This window comes from Phoenix dactylifera, chromosome 13 (assembly GCF_051530095.1).
Source record: "Phoenix dactylifera cultivar Ajwa chromosome 13, Ajwa_hap1_PhDact_Kaust_v1.1, whole genome shotgun sequence".
In the NCBI taxonomy this organism is placed as follows: Eukaryota; Viridiplantae; Streptophyta; class Magnoliopsida; order Arecales; family Arecaceae; genus Phoenix; species Phoenix dactylifera.
In genome coordinates, this window is record NC_143202.1 from 26519793 (window position 1) to 26536693 (window position 16901).

The 16901-nt window shown below is 38.9% G+C and overlaps 1 protein-coding gene across 4 annotated transcripts; it reads left to right on the plus strand.

The window, feature by feature from the left end:
• The first annotated feature begins 3412 nt into the window (after positions 1-3412).
• LOC103703255 (auxin response factor 22-like) lies at positions 3413-12219 on the plus strand. 4 transcript variants are annotated; one of them, XM_008786035.6, is made up of 5 exons: positions 3413-5835; positions 7629-7901; positions 7989-8212; positions 8288-8365; positions 11926-12219. In XM_008786035.6, the coding sequence occupies exons 1-4, from the start codon at positions 4750-4752 to the stop codon at positions 8307-8309; spliced, it is 1605 nt and encodes a 534-aa protein (XP_008784257.1). In that variant the 5' UTR covers positions 3413-4749; the 3' UTR covers positions 8310-8365; positions 11926-12219. The 4 variants fall into 4 exon arrangements, with proteins under 4 accessions (XP_008784257.1, XP_088565981.1, XP_026658829.1 ...); XM_088709855.2 differs by lacking the exon at positions 8288-8365 and having other exon boundaries at positions 3414-5835; XM_026803028.4 differs by having other exon boundaries at positions 3415-5835; positions 7629-8212.
• Positions 12220-16901: the final 4682 nt, after the last annotated feature.

The following is a 16901-nucleotide window of genomic DNA, read 5'->3' on the forward strand; positions in this document are numbered from 1 at the left end:
ACGCGGGATAGAAGCGTTATTCTACATTAATCATTGTTTGACTTCATCTCGTCCTTGCGACAATCCTGGTCCCTCTGTCGTCCTCGGTCTGGTGGAGATCCGGACACGCCACACTTACGTCCTCTTTTGTCTTTATACAACCCATCCATTCATCTTCGTCACCATGCACGCTGCAGGCATCACAAGGACGCCATCTAACTATCTTTTTATTATTTTATTTACAGAGATGAAAACATCTTGGAGGCTCAAAAAAATATTAGAAAAAAAGTTATGTAGCCCTGCAAGTATTTATTTATTTTTAAATAGATGCACCATAAATAGCATATACGAATATATTCAGAGCTCGTTTGGTTCGCGAAAAAAAAAAAGGAGGAAAATGTGGTTAACAGAAAAGTAATGGAATGCCTCTTGTTTGGTTGGAGTTTTTAAAGGAGAGAGATGAAAAAGTTGTATTTCCATGGGAATAGAATTCTCATAGTTCATGGAAAAGTTTTTTCCATAAGAAACATGAGAAAGTTACTTTTCCATGAGCCGAAAATCACTCTATTTTTATTTTTTTCCAAAAGAATCCTCCAGCATTAAAGAGGCATTAAATATCTAATTTTTATTATGGGTATAATAGGAATTATATATAACTTTTCCAGGAAAGTGGATGGTCAACCAAATATAAGCACTTTAAAAATTTGCCACTTTTCCATGGTCAACCAAACATGCCAAAAGTACTTTTCCAGACATCCTTTTCCTAGGAATCTGCTTCCCAAAAATCATATTTTTAGGAGGAAAAATGCTTCCCGCGAACCAAACGAGCCTTCAAAGAAATCAAAAGATAAAAAGTTCTGGAATGCACTGGATAGTCCCCTCTTTCCTAGCTACAGAGTCTTCCAGAGTAGTTAACCACATAGAAAACTATCCAATCTGCTGTCCTGTTGGCTTCTCGCTATCTTTCGAATATCCCTAAGGAGAAAATGGTAATCACCCACCCCTACGCAAGTTAATACTGGCTTTGTGAAATAGGAAGCATTAGAATATAGGATCATGCATGAGTTTTTTTTTTTTTTTTCCTTTTTGGAGCCCCCACATGTATTTTGTACTCCTACAAGGGTCACCAAGCATATGAAAAGATTATACTAGTCGATTTAGCAATGTTATTACATGTGCGACAACAATGACATTATGCATACATGTCACATGAGTGCTTCATAAACAAGGCATGGACATTCCCCAGCCTTTTGATGATGAATTAATAACTAGATAATTTATTAGTGTCTAGTCGTCGAGAAATACTCTAGTTAAATATTTGGTCGGTGAACAACGACGTGATCATCAAGAAAATGGTAGATGTAGACTTGCAAGTTGCAATCACCTTTTTTGCACCCAAATTTGGACCACAAGATGGAAAATGCTTCAGTTCACTAGTCAATTTGGTGTACATGAGAAATATTTTCAAAGCAATTGCATGGGGACATAAGAGCCCGACAAACATGTTATAATGCATGCAGTCTTGCATTGGCTATGTGACTCCAATACAAGTTACTACATGGGTCCCATCAATATAAAAAATCATAAAGAGCAGGCACCAGAGAAAGAAATATGGGGCATGCTTTCTATTTTGCCATATTTTTTTTTAGTACCCATCTTAAAGAAAAAATCTAAAAGTTAGAGACTCCTCTTACTAATAGAGTCGTCGGTCCCATAATTAAAAAAAATGTAGCATTCTTTTTCTTCCTCACTTTTAGAACGTCTTTTTTATCGTTACACACTACATGGTCAAGTGATATGTACTAAGTAAATTAATTATCTAGTAAGTCAATATATGTCTTTAGGTAAATCGCTGCAGAGTTTTCAAAACATAGTATTCACCAATACATAGGACTTGATCAGATGATGCATACTTAGCAAACTAGACAAAGCTAACCAACTGTATATTGTATACTGATACTGATGAATACTATTTTAGAAACTATATATCGATTCACTTAGATATATGTATTAGCTTACTAGATGACTAATTTGCTTGATGTGTGTATCACCTAGCTATGTGGTGTGTGTTGATAAAAATATGTTTTGAAAATTGTGTATCGATTTATCGAGAGGTGCATATTAGATCACCACTAGATATGTATCAAAAAGGCTTGCAATATATATTAGGAAGACGATGAGTATGTATCATCTAATTATGTAGTACATACCAATGTTCCGAAAACTATATATGAATTTGTTTGGAGATATGTATTGGGTTACTAGATGACTAATATGTCAAGTATGTATTACCTAATCGTGTCCTGTGTATTGTTAAACACTATATTTTGGAAACTATATGTCGATTTATATAGAAATGTGTGTTAACTTGATACATGATCAATTTGTTTGGTCTAAATTATTTAACCATATAATTTGTATCGGTAAAAAATATATTTTAAAAATGAGGAAGAAAAAGAATGCCATATTTTTTTTTAAAATCACTAGAGTGACCACTCTGTTTGTCAGGGAAGCTTTTGATTTTCAGTTTTTTTTTTTAAATGTGTAAATAGGAAAGCCAGCCCATATCATGTTTGTTTTATAAGATGTATCACCTTTTCTAAATGGTCCATAATGACGGCGCACACAGTTTGAGTTAGTTACTAACAGACAATCCAAGAGGGTTTTAGGGACTATTTATGACTTTGGACTTCCTTGTATCCAAGATAGGCAATGTTGCAGTCAACTCCAATTCCCAAACAGAGGCTTTAAAGCCACGGAACTCTAAAGTCTAAACACTTTTAATGAAGGAAAAAAACATAGACCAGCCAGGCTCCCACGGTTACCATACCGTCATATGTGGTCAAAGAATTTCGAAAAATGGAAAGGTTTATTTCGCAATAATTACGGTGTTTTATTACGGCGTTTCCGTTCAGGACGGTAGGATCCAGGTTTACGACGGCTCTGTCGCGTTTCGTAACGCTCCCAAAAGAGATCAGATCGGAGAAACCGTTTCTCAGATAGCTTTAAGTTAATGCGATAACCAATTTTTTTTAAATAAAAAATATAAATAAGAATTTATTGATGAAAATGTCCTTGGATTTCAAGAGTTTGGGCACCCTCGGTCCCTCTTCTTTTCGGACTCCTTCCAATCTAAACTATCATACCATCATATAGAGTCAAAGAATTTCGAAAAACGAGAAGGTTTATTTCGCAAGAAATTACGGTGTTTTATTTTGGCGTTTCCATTAAGGACGGCAGGATCCAAGTTTACGGCGGCTCTGTCGCGTTTCGTAACGCCCCCAAAAGAGATCAGATCGGGGAAACCGTTTCCCAGATAGCTTTAAGTTAATGCGATAGCCATTTTTTTAAAAAAAGAATGTAAATAAGAATTTATTGAAGAAAATGCCCCTGGATTTCAAGAGTTTGGGCATCGTTAGTCTCTCTTCTTTTCGGACTTTTTCCGACCTAAACTATCATACCGTCATATAGAGTCAAAGAATTTCAAAAAATGGGAAGGTTTATTTCGCAAGAAATTACGGTATTTTATTTCGACGTTTCCGTTAAGGATGACATGATCCAGGTTTACGACGGCTCTGTCGCGTTTTGTAACGCCCCCAAAAGAGATCGGATCCGGAAACCGTTTTCCAGATAGCTTTAAGTTAATGCGATAACGAATTTTTTTTAAAAAAGAATACAAATAAGAATTATTAACTAAAATATCCCTGAATTATGAGAGTTTGGGCACCCTCAGTCCCTCTTCTTTTCTAACTCTTTCTTATCTAAACTATCGGCTGACCTGTCCCAATTTGGACCCCACCAAACGTCGATCTTCCATCCATCTGGGACCGTATACTCGGTACTAATACTAAATCAGACGACCCACGTTGCTGCACACTTAGACACCTTACGCCCGGACAAAATTGGTGTGAATCACACAACTTTAGAGAACAGCCATGGCATAAAGCTGGAGGGGTGGTTACAAAACATATTCAAAGAAGACAATCAGTCTGTAATTATATTCGTCTTCTGATACACATCATCCAGGAATATTCCTAAGTAGTTGGTGGCTATTCTCCAGCGATTTTCATCCCGAATTCTTTCTATCGTTGTAACTGAATCTCGGCTGCGATTGGACAGCACAAGGTCCAACTCCCGTATGGTGGACTCCCACCGAGACCCACTTCCCTCAGTTGAAAAAAAGACTCTTCTAATCTTGCTCTCATTCGCTGCCCCCATTCCTTCCCAAAGCGATTATAAACCGGAATAAAATCGAATTCACCGAAAGTGCATTTCACCGGGTTTTGAACATCGGGGGAAAAGATCGGAGCAGCGTGTATTTGAATTAATAATTATAGTGAGATGCAGATAAATTCCCGCCGGCTAACGAAAAGGTAAGGAGATCCCAACATCCCGACAACCTCGGGCTCACCGGGGGCAGTTTCGTCCATCGGAAATGTTATTCTTTGTAACTTCATCAAAAGATAAGGGTAAAGAAATCCAGGTGAACTCCAGGAGAACCGGCAATAGCGTGATTCTCGGAAAGTACAAGGGCAATTCCGCTATACACCTGTTTCTGTGCCCATTCGCCGACTCCAAGACGGGACCGTCTCCCTTCCACTCCTCCACTCTATATAAACTCTTCCGAGCCAAAACTAAAAACTCAAGAAAGCCAGCGAGCAAGCGCGCGAAAGAGAAGAGGGCGATCGAAACCCTAACCCTCGATTTCTTCTTGTCAAGATCCTCGACCTCTTCTTGTTGAGAAGTCGAGCTCTCGAAACCCTAACTGTAATGGCGATGGAGGCTGCTACCGAGTTCCCGGCGGTCGATCCCCAGGTCTGGCACGCCTGCGCCGGCCCCGCAGCCAAGCTCCCCGCCGTGAGATCCGCTGTCTGGTACTTCCCCCAGGGACACGCCGAGCAGGCTTCCTCCCTGCCCGACTTCCCCGCCGGGAGCGGCTGGCGCCCCCCGTTCTTCCTCTGCCGCGCGGCTGCCATCGGCTTCCACGCCGACCCCGAAACCGACGAGGTCTTCGCTCGCATCCTCCTCGACCCCCGCCCCACTCCGCCGCTGTCTCTCTCGCCGGAGCCGCCGTTGTCCTCGGTGGAGGGGCCGGACGACGGCGGGGCGATGGCCTTCGCGAAGGTTCTGACGCCGAGCGACGCGAACAATGGCGGGGGTTTCTCGGTGCCGAGGTTCTGCGCGGACTCTATATTTCCGCCGCTGGACATGACGGCGGATCCGCCTGTCCAGAACGTGACGATCCGCGATGTCCATGGGAAGGTGTGGACGTTCCGGCATATCTACCGGGGGACACCTCGCCGACACCTGCTGACCACCGGGTGGAGCAAGTTCGTGAACGCCAAGAAGCTCATTGCAGGCGACTCGGTGGTCTTCATCAAGAACCGGCATGGCCTTCTCTACGCGGGAATCCGGCGAGCTTCGCGGCCCTGTGCCGGTGGACCCCAGGACTACTTCCGCCACGCCCCCCAGGCTGCTCCTTCTCCTCCTCCTGCGGCGGCGGGGGCGGCGGCGCCGGATGACAGGTCTAAGATGAATATGGGCATCGGAAAGGGATTTTCGACGGATGTCCGGGGGACGATTCCGGCGGAGGCGGTGGTGGAGGCGGTGCGGTTGGCGGAGATGGGCCACCAATTTGCGGTGGTGCATTACCCGAGGGCCTCGGCGGCGGACTTTGTGGTAGGCGTGGAGAAGGTGAATGCGGCTTTGAGGGTCCCTTGGGCTGCCGGGATGAGAGTCAGAATGTCAGTACAGACAGAGGGATTCTCCAGGACAACGGTGTTCCGTGGAACAGTGTCCGGCACCACTGTCCAGGATCAAGCCCGGTGGCCCCTTTCTCCATGGCGGATGCTTCAGGTAATTTATTTCCTCAGTTTCTGTTCTTATCCTGTAATTTTTTTTCTTCGTCCTACATTTAAGTACCTTGTTTGCTTTTGCAATTAAAAAACTTTTGCCGACTTTTCCATCATGCAGCTTTTTTTTTTTTGTAAAAAAAAAAAGAAAAGGGCAAGAAGTATTTGGATTTTTCTCGCAGATGTTTTTATTTTGGTTTTTTTTGTATCTGTACTTTTTTAGGCGTTGTTTAGGGGTGACAGCTGTTTGTTGAGTGCTGTTGTCTTGGATTATTGTTAGGATGAGAGCATTGTGAGAATGTATACTTCTTATGTTTTGTTGTACATATGAAGGCGCTTGGAAATAGAATCTGATTTTATATCATTGCATCTTGAATTTTGTTTTACTTATCAAACGACATATAAAATTGAAATCTGATTATATTGTTCCAAGAGGATGCATCTGAAAAGTTAATACTTGAATGTAAATCATATGTAGGTTGTAATCTCTGGATTGAAGGGTCGAGTTCAAATTTCAGATCATAATGCTGCTTTACTGTCTATTTTTCCCAAAATTTTCTATAACATCATTAATATAATTAACATTTTTGAAGACCTTATGGATGATCCATGTAATATCACATTTTCTATACCAAGAACACTTCAACCACCACACGAAACATTCAGGTCAACTGGCCATTATTATGATATCTTTCTATCTCACAAACAGGATTGATGACCAGCAAGTGCTAAAACCATCGCACAACATTGTGAAGTTTATTACAAATGATAATAAACTTGAGCATATTAAATTTATTTGTGAATGTGATTCAAACGGAATTTTTGATCACTGATACTGGGAGTTTGGCCAATGATGTGGAGGTATCTAGACTTACAGATTAAGAGACTAAGAGGAAAAGAAGGATAGAGGAAAACTAAAGAGGCTAACGTGTCAGCTGCTAGCTGAAATACAAGAGAGTTCATCAAATTGCAAGCTAAGTTGTTATGAGGAGTCTAAAACAGGGGGACATGCTAATAAACCCATCCTTAACGACCTCTCATTAAGGGTAAAAGCGGAGCTTTATTTGATTGTCAAAGACTCTTATCTAAGGACAAAAGCCTTGCTTTATATGGTTATACAGATGGTATAACTTCAAAAATATCTTGTGTCATCTCTAAGCAATACATATATTGTCTATCTAAAACAGACTAAATAGATTAGGAATATCTCATATGGCAGCTCTAACCCTTCCATCTGATTTTAAATCAGATTTGAGTCTTAGACTGGTAAGCATAGGGCTTGAAGTTAGCTTAGAATTGAGTGGCTGCACTTCTGAAGTAAACAAGTGACTGGCAAATTTAGCCACTGAGTTCTACTTGAAACCAGACTTGGAGTAAAACTGTCTATAATCCTGCCAAAACTCCTTGAATCAATCTTGATCAGATTTAAACTTTGGTTAAACATTCATGTTCCCATCAAGTGTTTAATAATTACTGATGAAGCTGCTTGATTTTCTTGAAGTTGTGGCTGTCAAGTAGAGGGCACATAGAGGAGGGTCGTGTTAGCTGATACAATATAACACGATACAACTGTAATGGTGTTCTTTTTTCATATTCCATATATTACATGCATTCAATCTTAAAAAATTAAGGCATCAATAATTGACTTATTATGCTGAAATTCTTCCCATTCAGTATCTCCTTGGAAAGTTCAATTCAGTCAAGTACAAACAAAAACAATAGATACCAATTTGAGTGAGAATATGAGATGTTTAAGCTCACTTAAATGATCTTTCATTAACTGTTTCTATCGTTTAGGTCACCTGGGATGAGTCAGAGGTTTCACAATACCTTCAAAGTGTCAATCCTTGGCAAGTGGAGCTAGATTCTGCCACTTCTCAGATGCAAACCCCAAACTCTGACACAAAGAAACCAAGGCTGTTACAGTTTCCCAGTTTATTCATGGATGCAGAGGAGAGAATGTTCTTTCCGATGAGAGGGATGACTAATACAATGATGGCGAATATAGAACCAACACAATTCAGTTACAATATGTTTCCTGCTGGCATGCAGGGAGCCAGGCATAATTCGGTCGGTGTAACCAAATTGCCCAGTTTTGCACCCTGTATTACTGATAACTTGTACTTTGATAATCAGTGTGGCAATGACATGCAACAGAAAACAGCTGAGGTCTCTAAAGAATTGAATGCTGCGAGTACGCCACAATCGGAGAGCTCATCGCCTCTCAGCCAAGGTAGCATCCATTTCCAGGGCATGGAGCTTCCTGCTACTGCAGTTTGCAACCCAAACAAGGAAAATATTAGGCCTCCTTTTCAATTGTTTGGTCAGATCATCCACGTAGACCAGTCCCCTGATGCTGATGATGATAAAGGACAACAATGGTGAGCTCTAGTATCTTTACTTTTTTTACTGAATCGACTGGGTGCAAGTGTAACTGTAACAGTATTGATGTGCAGTATCAAAGAGTTTCAGCTATAGAAGGATTTTTTCCATAAAATAGAAGATGTCTGCATTTGCAACATGATAATGTACAGGTATAAGTGATCGAATAATGTTTCTGCACATTATTTCATGTTGTAATACTCTGTGCACTAATAACTTCATATTTCTAACTTGGAGAAAAACTGATCGTATCACACAGCTTATGATACAACACAATACAAACTACTTGCTAACTGCACCCAGAATTGACTTATGACCCCCAACATTTTTGGTAAGTGAACTAATAAACTTGCTTGTTAGGTGGTGGTCCGTTTCCAAGTTTGATTAAGGTGGACTTGAAGGAGGAACTGAAAAAGTAACATGCAACTATAAAGATAAAAGTGCGATAAGCTACCACTTTTTGAACATTTGAAAAATGCTTTGTTATGTGCAGTTAAACTGCTGCCTTTTGAAATATGTATTCAGTTGACTTACACAATCACAATGTTTCCATAGCTAGGTCAAGCCATCTTTTCGTTTTTGGCTAAAGTTAACTAGAACAGAAATAATGTTATGGTACAAGGGAGGATTTTAAAGGAACAGGGTGGACACTGGGTCACATATTATCTGCTTTTGAGTAAATATATTTGGATATTTACATAACACATAACTAGTGGACTGGCTAACACATTGCTAGAAGAGCGGAACATAGACATAGAAGAGCTGAATACAGACATGGAAAGATGACACCATTATAATTGATCATGCAAAGTGTCAAAAGTATCATGAAATAATATGGAGTACCATTTCCAACCGTATTGCATGTCAGCAAACACAAAGTTTCAAAGTGGCTAGGCAACATCATCATTTTTTTTTTGCCTCATATTACTTGCATTCAAATACCTAGAGTTGAGAATAACAATTATATTGTTGGATTTAGTTCTCAAGAATAACAACTAAATTACCTGCGAGAAGGCATGTTTACTTCTAGGCAATTAATTTCTTTTGAATTTGAATCCTCTTTGAGCTATTGCCTTTGTTGTTTACTACTGTTTGGTTAACATTCATTATTTAGTGCCTTCAACTAATTTTACACAACAATTTTCCACCTTAGTGTGTTAGTGCTTGAAAATTATAATATTTGAGTGTATATTATCCTGGTTTCCATCTCATTATCATTGTAATAATTAGCTTTGTTCAAATAGATCAAACTCTGATGTAGTTGGATTGTCAATGAGCTGGCTTGTATTAAAGGCCAGATACAAGCTTGGTAAAAATTGGGGTTCTCAGCTTGGGGTTTTAAGGATTTTCAGGGTCCTGGGAGCTCACAAAATTGTCTGGTAGGTCTAACGAAGCAGTGAATAAGCACATAATGATGGAAGATATAACCCTAAATATTAAAATTAGAGGCAAACAGATTGCAGAAAGCATAAAAGAATGGCATTTATAGTTTTTAGAAAAAAACTCTAACCAATATGTTTAACTCATATGTGTAAGTTTTTTTGTAGATCAGCTTGGTCGGACCTAATTAGTCACTCATATATCCATTATGAGTATTATTTAAAAGATCTATGTGTGAATTTCAAGTGCTTAATATTTATAAGAATTCAAGACAATAATACAGTAGTATGCACGTGTATTTACGTAGTTGTGTATGGATGTTATAGGGTGTAAATTCTGTTAGAATGGAAGCTAAATAGCTCAATAGTTATAGACCCTTGAAGTGAATCGGAGTTGACACAGTTCGCTCGAAGAGCTAAGCTTTGACATGGAAACTATTGAAACTTGAAAAATAATTTCATTATAGTTTTGACAGCATGTGCGAAGGAGGGCTGTCATGCTCTGTTCATGTCTTCTTGGTGCAGGATAAGTCGAAACCCTTGCCTATTTCTGATCTTAAAATTTGGTCAAGTCCTGGAGGATTCATATCTGAAGATAAGATATTATATATTTTGTTTCCTGGCTTTGCTCCAAAAGAACAGGAGTAACTAGCAGTTTTTCATGCATTTTTGATCTAGGTAACTAGATATCTTCTTGAGATTGAGCATTAAAGCTTATATGTTGATGTGCATCCTTTTGCTTTCTTATCAGCATTTTTAAGTAGTTTCTCAATTTAGATTAACCACTGTGGTCTTCTATTAAGATGCCACTGTGGTTTGACATCAGTATATTTGTCACAGTAACATCAGCAGAAGTTGAGGAATTTAGCAGCAGTTGCAAAGTGATGGGTAAATTTAGGTAACTATTAATAAAGGCTAGCAGCTTGCTTGGTAAGTAGGGTTCTTTTACAGTTCTCGTGGAGATCTAGAGAAGCTATATGTGTTTTCTGAGAAGGCAAGGGTTCTTGATATGGCTGTGGATCTGAACTAATAAGGAAACAGCACAAACCATTACTGGAAAAAAGGGTCAACATCAGTTGGTCAGTTTTCTAAGAATCCAACTTAAAGCTGAAAACTTGGTACCATTCCCTGAGATATCATGCTTTGAGAATGAATGCATGCTTTAAATGCAAGTCAATTTTGGTAGAGATTGTTGACAGAAAATATGCAGCATTGGAGGAATCTGCTACTTGTACTTCTGGAAAAATGTTAAAAGTAGTTTGTAGTGAAACTACTTTTGAATGAGGGGAAAGATACAGTCATGGAAAAAGGAGGCTCTTTAAAAACATTTCAGTTGAAGACCAAATGTAGTCAAACCAAAGGGAGTAAATGAAGCATAATAATGTTCCAAGATCATGTCAAAAGGTGCAAATCTGATTTGTGGAGGTTACTCAAAAAGCATAATCATCATCATCATGATCTAGTATTATTTGAAGAATACTAGTTATCAAGTTTCTCATTTTTTTATCGATCAATGAGAAGAATGAGCCATTGAGATTCATGAGAAAATAGAACTCCTTTTAGGATCATTAGTTGGCTTTTTGACTATGATTGGATGATCCATACCAATGGATGACTTGATGGAGAGCCATGACTGATGTCAAGATTCCTTGAGGATATGCTGATGCCTCTAAATGGCGTCAGCATCCTTTGATTCCTCTGAAGTTGCAGTTACTGCCATCCTTTAGTTTTAGTAGACCAATTACGTTGCATCCGCCTTGTTTTCTAGTGTATGAAGCAGCCCAACCTCATAAACAAGGAGATACAAAAGCTATGCATGATGCTACTTCGTCTGGTTCGCAAGCCTAATAAATTTCGTTGTTTTTGGGCTGTCAGAGAGATTTTTCTGAATTAGGAAATCATCCGGCTAATGGAGCATTTTTCTGAGCATTCAGTGAGAAATCATCTGGTTCTTTGGCTTTCCTTTTCCTTTTTGTTAAAAAAAACATGTAGGGCATGTGATCCATGGTAAGAGCAATGCTACAATAGCCCACAACTTGGCTTATTCCCTTCACCTATTTCCATTCTTCAATGGAAATTCTGGGCCTCCCTGGCATGGGACTCCATTTGAGATGTGGGATAGCAAAATATGGTTTCTTTACGAGAAATGGCCAAAGGAGCTAGTATATGATTCTCCCTTATAGTAACATTTAAATCACAAACCCATTGCATAGCTGGTAACTTATTTTGATATTAATTGAATAGAAGTTCTGTATAGGCCCTTGTAAGCATGAGGTATTGTATATGTCCTTGTATACTATCTGAATGGTGTTCTTCTCTTTTCTCTATGACAGATGTATTTGATGACGGAAGCTTGAAGATTAATTTCAGCATCTGACTCTTGCAGCAGTACTATTTTGACTCAAGTTGCAGGACTGATGAGTGACATTTTCTCTTACATTGTCTCCCTTATGTAGTAATATTGAAAACTGACAACTCTTGTGACATTTGAACCATCCATTCCCGCTAGCAACCACAATTTAGTATATTTTTTGTTGTTTCTGTTTTCTTGCTAATGATCTTTCTCTAAAGTGATACAATTTGGTTGCAGTTTCATGGAATTTCAGTAGATCATTTGTTTTGAACCTGAGGGATTGCCTGTTGGTATTTCAGCCCCACTGAGCATGCCACTAGGTGTTTATTTCTGATATTTCCACTACAGTGAACTCTTTCTGATTATCCTTATCTAAGAAAAGTGGAGACAGTAGTTTAATCAAGGAGGAAAAAAAAATAGATAACAGTTTATTAAGGCTTTAGTTTCATTAAATTCATGGATATCTTTGAATGTGAGCCTTGACATCATAGTAAGGTTGCTCGATTATGATGTGTCATACAATTGAAACAAGAAAATTACCTCTCTGCATGTGGGTTAAGGCTGTGTTAATCTGACCCTCTACAGATCTCGTAGTTGCAGAAGTCTTGTGCGCTTGCCTGTGCTTTTTCCATGGATATCATTGTTAGATATCTGTAGTGCTTCCTTTTCTCACTCATCATTGAAGATACTAATGTTCTCAAAGATTATTCATATTGCTTTCCGGCTATGATATGGTTCTTTGACGGATGATATGATTCTACAATCACTATGCCCTGTAGTATACAATTAAAAAATTCATCCCAGTTATAAATAATTGGAGGGATTTTTTTAATTCACTAGGATCTCGGTGGGTTCTTCAGTTTGCTGTTTTTTCCTATAAACTGGTTCCTGTATATGAATGTGCTCGGATTCATTCACACTGATTGGCTTGCTGTCTTTTATCTTAATTATGCCTGCAATGGACGACCCCAATTGCCGCGAAAAGACAAGTAGTACTTGTGTCGTTTAGAGGGTGGGAGAATAGATGATAAGACTGGTTAGTTGTATGTGAGTAATTGAGCTCCATGATTGCAAAATAACAAAGTAAGTGGATAATTGAGCTCCACTGCATGATTGGAGGAAAGAAAGGAAAATCGATTCTTCATTCTCATATATTTGTCCCTCTGTCGCTCTCAACGGAAAGATCTATCGACGGAGAATCCATTTGCGAAGGTAGCACAAGTTGATTTGGTGACTGTTGTGTACCTTCAAGCACCATGGTGAGCAAACTATCACCCGACAACTAAATATGGCTGGATATACTTTTTCTTATATTTCTTTAGTTATAGAATAACTGAACATCTTAAATTTCCTCAATCTTCATAGAAACGTTTAGATTCTATAGATCTTTATATACGAATAAAATTTTCTTTTATTTTCTTTTTTGTTTTTGAAAGTTTAAGCATGATGAAACCAAGGTGGCAGAAAATCCTCAAAGCAAAAGGCTACTGAGCCAAATAATTGAGCAAAAATTCCATCTTACTACTCTCATGTCCCATCCGAGAAAAAAAATACTTCTAATGAATCCAATCAGATATGATTGTTCAGCAATCACATTTTACATTTTGTCCAGCAATTTAACCCATATAACCAGCAGTTAATGTCTAGAGATTTTGAGTTCAATTTGTCGAAAAGTTAGAATATTATATATATGTTTGCATATATATATATATATATATATATATGCAAACAAGTCTTGGAAAAGAGGGCGTTCGTGCTTGCTGTTCTTCTTGTCATCGTCACTGCCAACTTCAAGACAGGAAGAACACTTGGTGAGAGAACCAGAAAATAATGTATCTGAAGAAATAATCCTGTCGTCTTAATGATGAGGAAGATCCTTAGGCTTGTGAAGTGGGCTACAATAACTTTGGTCCACTAGACAAGGCACATTCATAGGATCGTGTTAGTGGCCGTACAGTTGTTATGAGTGTGTACTAGTTGCTGCAAGCATCCTCATGGGGGCCATGATTGCAATATCCTACCTAGGAGATTTACATAGAATCTCCTTTTTCCTTTTGTCTGTGGATCCTTTTGTTGTCTCGTCATCTTCTACAATCAAATGTCAGCTATCATGGGTGAAGGATGAATGGAATGTATCTAGCGCGGATTGGTCCTTTTCCCCTCATGCACTTTGCTTGCTGCTAATTCCGTCTTTTAAATAATTTTGTGCTTCAGTCCTAGGAAATCTGGTCGTATATATGCATATTTAAAGCCAGGTAGCCTTATTTTAGGTTTGAGCTGGTTGTGCTCCCTTGCCATTTCCTCCTCACGTTTTCTTCCATCTTTTCTCCTACTCTTCTTTGTAGTTTTATCTTGTTTTCTTCCGTCTTCTTTCTATTTGCTCACTTATGTGGCGAGATTTGAATGGATTGGATTGGACAGGAAGAACACTTAATTCTGTTGATCTTCAAGTATCGACATCCAATTTCTAATGTACTTTACTCAGCATTGAACCGCGTTCTAGGAGGCTGAGTATGTTTGATGAACAGGATACTGTAATCTAATTTTCGAAGCAACAAGAAAAGTCTGCATGGATTTGAGATTTTATTACGAAATTAAAGAGATCTTAGCCTTCCATATTAGCTCTGATGCACCATACAGCAGCAGTTATATATATAGATACTGAGATTGCCTTAACATCATCTGCATAAATTGTCTAAGCCCTCTAGCGCCATTGTAAATGGAACAAAACCTCTCACGAGAATGGACGTAGTTGTATAGTATCGATCGATCATTTCCCTACTATCAGTTCCCAAAGAGAAACTAAACTAAACTACACTTTGGAAGCAGACAAGAAGCTGGTTCCAAAGGACAAGAATGCAAGCTTCAAATGGTGCGAAAATTTACTTGTGCACTTTGAAACCTGCTACTTTGCAACGACACCAACACTAGAAACGGAAATCTGCAAGCTATCTCACCAACATAACTACGACAATAAACCCTGTCAAAATCTAAATTAGAATTCCTAAGAACACTTCTATCTTGCCGTCTCCTAGCTTATTGACTTACTAGTGAAGTTCATCAATAAGTCGACCCTCATACGTTCAGTTCACCAAAAAAAAAAAAGAAAAAAGAAAGAAGACCCTCAGACATTTAACTACATGCACCATTGGTAACATAGAACAGGTTTTGTCACGGTGGAAGCTTATAATGTCTTTTACTGCCCCCTCCCTCCTTCCCTTTATTCTGAGGTGGCCCTCCTCCTAATTAAGGCTCTTTGTCCAACCCTTCCCCCCCTGGTTCCTCTCCTTGCATGTCCCTGGCTTGGGGGACCCCTTCCACTTTGCGAACTCGAACAGCCTGCCAATCTTTTTTCGCCACCTCGGTATACCAGGTTGTTTCACATACTCCATACTTCCTCCTTCCTTGTTCTGTCCGTGCGGTGCAGGCTGATCATCGTCGACGAAATTGACCGATATGAATGAATCTGACAAAGAAGAAACAAATGCATCAAGCTAGCAACGAGTCGCCAATATATAGATATATTATATTCAAAAGATTCTACTGTCAATTCCAAAAACATCTTGAAATCTTGTTTCACATCTTATGTATTTCAGATGATTTAAGAAGCGATACAAAAATGTTAAGTTGCATGGTTTTTGTGAGAACTGTTTTGCTTCTTTTAATGTCTTTTGAAGCAGATAGAAGCAGAGATTGGAGAACTACCTTGACTGGGGATCGAGCATTCATCGAAACCGTCATTTGTTCGCTGATGCCGAAACTTGAGGCGGTGGAGAATTGAGCTGACAGCATAGAATCTAGGAAGACAAATGGTGAGTTTCCTTTTAAGAACTAGAGATCTGCGGGTGTCTTCGGCCTGCGGGTGTTTGTGGCCTTGTTTTGAGGCCAAGTTCAGGAGCCTCTCTCTCAGACAAAGGGAACAAATCCCCACAACTACTTGCTTTGGGTGGAAATAGCAGCGTGGGAGATCTTCTCCGTAGATATTCATGCTGCTAGGGGAGAGACGAACAATGGTGGAAGTGGAGGAAGAGAGGAGACTAGCTGGTAAAAAGACAAGAAGGATGGTAGTGAAAGCGAAGCTGACACGTAGTTTGTTTGTATGCCCATGAGCAGCGTTTCTTTCACTTTCTGGGTGAAAAGCTGGTAGGCTTGTTTGCATATCCACCATCAATAGCTGGAGAGCATCCCAAGCCATCCCAACTTGGCCTGCTCACTTGTGATGCATGCGATTGAGGGAAGGCGTGAATGAATGGCTGTGATCTCTTGTCCCACAAATAGCTTCCATTACTAGCTGGTGTAGTTCCTTTTTATTTCTCCTTTTTAAAAAAGAGTTAAACTAATTGAGCTGTTTTTTTTTAATAAAAAATGAGATGTATAAAGAGTGCCTCGTGGATGGGCAAGTGAACCAAGTGATAGAGTTTCACATAGACGAAGGCTTAGGAATTAACGTCAATGACTCAAAATAGTTTACATTATGCTATATAGATAGATGAAAGAGATCTTATATATATATATATATATATATATATATATATATATATATATATATATATATATATATATATATATATATGACTTAGATAAAACTAGAAACTCTTTCTATTCCTTGCTAGCTCCAAGGGAATCTTTTCTTGTTCGTCCATCCCTTTCATCCCACCTCTCTCTCTCTCTCTTGTGGGTAGCTATACGGTAAAAGATTATTATGAGATAATTTCTAATTTGTTGATATAAAAATTTTGAAAGCCAAATAAAACAATGCTATTAAGACTCAAATAAGGGATAGGTTTAGGGGGCAATGGATGTCTCTTATACTTTTCATCAACACCATATTAACTTGTGACTTACCTAATGTCATGGGGATGAATTTTTTTTTATTATTATTATTTTGACACTTAGTAGAGATAGATGTAGAGCCCCATTTTATTTGAATGAAAGTGAAAATCAGTCTTACTCGAC

Bases quoted from the DNA above. Each gene is read 5' to 3' on its own strand.
- LOC103703255 (XM_026803028.4), top strand. From the start codon at position 4,750: ATGGCGATGGAGGCTGCTACCGAGTTCCCGGCGGTCGATCCCCAGGTC. The intron at 5,836-7,628 runs GTAATTTATTTC...TCTATCGTTTAG, and splicing joins CTCCATGGCGGATGCTTCAG to GTCACCTGGGATGAGTCAGA. The intron at 8,213-8,287 runs GTGAGCTCTAGT...ATTGATGTGCAG, and splicing joins GATGATAAAGGACAACAATG to TATCAAAGAGTTTCAGCTAT.